Source organism: Engraulis encrasicolus, chromosome 14 (genome assembly GCF_034702125.1).
Source record: "Engraulis encrasicolus isolate BLACKSEA-1 chromosome 14, IST_EnEncr_1.0, whole genome shotgun sequence".
In the NCBI taxonomy this organism is placed as follows: domain Eukaryota; kingdom Metazoa; phylum Chordata; class Actinopteri; order Clupeiformes; family Engraulidae; genus Engraulis; species Engraulis encrasicolus.
Window position 1 is genome coordinate 26956647 of NC_085870.1, and position 5000 is coordinate 26961646.

The window sequence follows — 5000 nt, forward strand, 5'->3', positions numbered from 1 at the left end:
CATTCATTAATTTGTTCGTTCATTCATTCGTTCATTCACTCAATATACTGTACAAAGCCCGCTCGCAGGCGCCATAGCCAGCTCAACACACACACACACACACACACACACACACACACACACACACACACACACACACACACACACACACACACACACACACACACACACACACACACACACACACACACACACACACACACACACACACACACACACAACCTTTCATTCATGTACTTATTATCATCGCCAAAATAAAACTATAGTTTGTGCCAAACCGAGAAAAGAGCATTCGCCCAAACCACTGGGGACTTTTGTGCCTCAAATACAGTACGTACAGTATGTACACACACACACACACACACACAAACACACGCACACTCCAACTCAAACACTCCCCCGTGTGAGTAGTCATTAAGCTCGCTGTCCGACACGTAACAAGGGCCACTTCCGGCCCACTTAGCTAGACCAGGCGACCGCCGTTGCCTGGCGACAGATCGGTCACCTTCTGAGAGAGATGATGATTGGCCCACCTGTAGCTGTGGCAGGAGGGGGTGGTGTGTGATTGTGTAACAGAGATCCAGCTGTTAAACAGTCCTATATTTCAGTAACCCTATTCTTATACACCAACGTTTGTTTTTTTTTTTGCATTTGCAACACCAGTTCATTACGTTACCTTAACTAAGGTATTTCTAAAATGGTGTTTGAATCAATATGGTGTGGTTGTTATGGATGCCATCATAGTGGGGAAATGTTCCTGTTTAAAAAGTCTCCGCTGCTGTTTTGTTATATTGTTATGTTATGACAACTGTAGCCAAAGTGTCTCAAAATGACAACAGCAGAAAAGCTGAAAGGGAACAAGGGGGCAGAATAAGATGAATATTTTACATTTTTCATCCTTGAGTTAGTGGATCCTCTCAATGTAAATTCACCGTTTTGAATGGCCAGCCATAGACACTACTGACATCTTTGGATGCACAACCATACTCTGGTCAGATCAGACCAGAATATTCATGACAAAAGGATTACATTTGTGAATGGGCAGCACGAATTTTAGAACTTAAGTACTAAAAAAACACACTAGAACCTTAAAGGTACACTGTGTGAGATTTTTAGTTGTTTAGTTGCCGCCCATTCACTAATGTTACCTTTTTCATGAATACTTACCACCACCATCAAATTTTAAGTATTCATTATGATTGGAAAAATTGCACTTTTCATACATGAAAAGGGGGATCTTCTCCATGGTCAGCCATTTTGAATTTCCAGAAATAGCCATTTTTAGCTGCAAAAATTACTGTACTTGAACCATACTAGAAAATATTAGTTTATTACTTTGTAAACTGTCATGTAAAGATCAAATTTGGCAATAGGCAGTCCAGTTTCAATGAGCAGCATAGTTGTAGTACCTTTTTTGACCATTTCCTACACAGTGTACCTTTAAAGAAGTGGAAGCCAATGCTTGCTGAGATATTTGCGTAGATGCAACTGCTTACACTTTTACTTCACTGTGTGAATTAAATAAGGTCATGACATGAACTGTTGCCATGTAGATGATGCATTGCTTGCACACAGTATTGCACAATATACATGAGAGTTGTTTTGGATCGGCATAAGGTTGGGTGTTGGTGTGATGTGTGTGTTTGTGCGTCCGTGCGTGTGTGCCCCGTGACTTGTACATGAGCTGTGGAAACATGCAGCCTGACAGAGTATGTTTCCAAGCAGATGATGCTGCACAAACTTCCAAAACATTCTTCTAAGTCTGCATGATTTTGCCTCTGTGTGTGTCTGTGCGTGCATGGTTGCATGTGTGCATGTGTGCATGGTGCATGCATGTGTAGGTGTTGGTGGGGGCTCGTGCGTGAGTCGCGGTGAGATGAGCCTGGCGGAGGTGCAGTGTCACCTGGACAAGGAGGGCGCCTCGGACCTGGTCATCGACCTCATCATGAACGCCACCAGCGACCGCATCTTCCAGGAGAGCATCCTATTGGCCATCGCCCTGCTGGAGGGGGGCAACACCGTCATACAGGTACACTATACACTGTATTATACTGTACATACACAATATAAAACTACTGTAGAATAGGACATTGCACTTCTAGAGGGAGGTAACAGCGTCAGACGGTTATAAACACTACCATATGTATTATACCAGCATACTGTATATTTTTCATCAGGGGACACTTTTTTGGACTTAAGAATATTTTTCCATTAATATTACTAGATTTTCCATAATAGTTTGTCTGCTAATTTTGCTAGAAATCCACCGGACAGCGAATACATCTATTGACCATACAAGTGAATAGTACTGTTAATAGCTAAATTATTGCATTATGTTAGCTGCTAACAGTTAACCTGTGGATTTCCCATTCTTATGCAATGTTCCTTTTGTCTGCGACCCCCTTTCAGTACCTCTATTTTTGAATTTCCAGAAATAGACATTTTTAGATTAAAATGTTATTTTTACTTTGGTCATACTAGTAAATATTCATGAAAAGATTGAATTTGGCAATTGACAGAACCGTTTCAATGAGCAGCATAGTACCTACTCTGGCACCATCCTGCACAGTGCCCTCTAATATGTACATTTGCTCATGCTTGGGAGTCATACATGCATACAAACAAAATGGCAGCAGCTCAGTAGCAGGCGCCCAGCGCTAAGCTAGCAGGGATTGATATGGCCATAAAAGCATAACATAAAAGGCATCACTTTACTGCAGTAGTCACATGCCATTACGGAGGGGACTTCCTACATTTTACAAACACAGAAAACTTGTCGATCCAGTTTGAAAATGCACGCGCCATTCACGTGAACAAGCAATGCTAAGGCCCCATGCACAACTCGTATCACGCGTGAGGCCAAAAGCAGAAAACGGACACGTGCAACTGGGCTCTGCTCCCCTTCCCTTCCTCTTCCTCTCGCACTCGCTCACTGCCACACCACAAAAGAAAACTTCCCAGCGCATACTGAATGAGTGAGTCATGGATTTGCACGCTTTTGGCAAGGCTGACTGTTCAAGCTGTGGACTATTGCCCTGAGAGGAGACAGGAGTGTAGTAATAGTGGTGGTACCGTAGTAGTAGTAGTAGTAGCAGCAGTAATGCAAGTGAGTGAGACAGACAGACACACACACGCACACACACACGCACGCACACACACACACAAACGCTAGTTTACATTGGGGAAAAAGCAGCTAAAGAGGAAACCGCGGAGCACAGAGGGACAGGACAGGAAAGAAGGGACGAGGAAAATAGAAGAGAGTGGAAAAGTATGGAGGAGAGGAGAGGAGAGGAGAGGAAGGCAGAGAAGTAAGGAGCAGAATAGAGGAGGGGAGAAAAGTGAGGAGGAGAGAGAAGAGGAGCGGAAGGCAGAAAGTGAGGAACAGAACAGAGGAGAGGAGAGGAGAGGAAGTCAGAAAGTAAAGAGCGGAATAGAGGAGGGGAGAGGAGAGGAGGCAATGGGGGGAGCAGCGGGGAGAAATAAGCAGTGCAGACATCCGCTGGGAACTATCCAGGCGTGCCGAGCCGAGCAGCAGAGTAGGTTGGCTCGTCTTTGTCTGGCCCACTCTCAGCCAGCCAGCCTGATGGAGGAGGAAGAGGAGGAGGAGGAGGTGGGCCTGGGCAGTGGGGGTGTTATGGTTGTCATGACTACGGCACACACTCTGCTAACCTCACAGTGAGGTTGGGAACAGGGGAGTGAAGGGGGGAGGAGGGGGGGGGGGTTGTTGGTTGACTGCAGAACTGATTGTAGGGCAATTACATTTCCCAGCTTGGCAGGATTATTGTGTGAGTGAGGCTGTTTTTGTGAGTGAGTGAGTGTGTGTGTGTGTGTGCCAGCGCCAGCCAGAGTGTGTGTTTGTGTGTATGTGTGCCTGCCTGTGTGTGTGGGTGGGTTTGATGCTTGCGCAAACAGGCCTGTTGCATAATCGGCTTGTATTTGCATAGCCAGCCACTCTACCTGATGATAGCTCTCCGCTCCTGCTTCCCACAGCCCTACCCTCTCCCTCTCCCTCTCCCTCTCTCTCACCCTCGCACAGGCAGGCAGCACTCACACAAAGACTCGCACATGACCGGGGTTACATAAGCCCAGTCGACGGCACGCAGCGCTCAGAAAAACACTCCCTGGCCCCGTCCCCGGCCCCGTCCGTCAGCACAGCCCTCCACAGCAGCAGCAGCCGCAGCCCACGCTATCTAGGTCACGCTGTGCTCCCTGAAAGGAGGCCAAAGCCTAGAGCACAGCCCTCCTATACCCCCTATACCCTCTCCTCCTCCTCCTCCCCTACACCCTTTCCCCTGGAGCAGAGCCCTCCTCTCTTATACCCTCTCCTCCTCCTGCTCCTGCTCCTCCTGTACCTCTCCTCTTTCCTCCCTCCTCTATTCCCTCCTCCTCCTCCTCCTCTACCCTCATCTCCTCCTCATCATCATCTTCTACCCTCATCAGCCCTCCTCCCCTCTACCATCTTCTCCTCCTCCTGCTCCTCTACCCTCTCCTCCTCCTCCTCCTGCTCCTCCTGTACCTCTCCTCTTTCCTCCCTCCTCTATTCCCTCCTCCTCCTCCTCCTCCTCCTCCTCTACCCTCATCTCCTCCTCATCATCATCTTCTACCCTCTCCTCCTCCTCCTCTACCCTCATCTCCTTCTCCTCCTCCTCTGCCTTCTCCTCTTATCTACCTCCTCCATCCTCTCCTCCTCCTCCTCCTCCTCCTCCTCTTCTCTTCTCCCCTCTCCTCTTCTCTCCATCCTCCTCCTTTACCACCCCTCTTCCTCCTCCTCCTCCTCTACCCTCTCCTTATCTTCTTTTCTCCCTCTTCCTTCTTCTCTGTTGCCACTCCCCACTCTAACCCTAAGGCACCTGAGGGGCACACCTCCCTTTGCACTCCTTCTGCTTACCAGAGAGAGAGAGAGAGAGAGAGAGAGAGAGAGAGAGAAAGAGAGAGAGAGAGAGAGAGAGAGAGAGAGAGAGAGAGAGAGAGAGAGAGAGATAGAGAGAGAGAGAGAGAGA

At 47.8% G+C, this 5000-nt stretch overlaps 1 protein-coding gene across 2 annotated transcripts in view; it reads left to right on the plus strand.

Moving 5' to 3' along the window:
• The window catches only part of itpr1b (inositol 1,4,5-trisphosphate receptor, type 1b), a 275465-nt gene that overhangs the window by 162345 nt on the left and 108120 nt on the right, over positions 1 to 5000 (plus strand). For both annotated transcript variants that reach the window (XM_063215285.1, XM_063215286.1), the window contains one exon: positions 1842 to 2029. In XM_063215285.1, coding sequence (XP_063071355.1) covers positions 1842 to 2029 — 188 coding nt within the window. The remainder of the gene's footprint in view (positions 1 to 1841; positions 2030 to 5000) is intronic.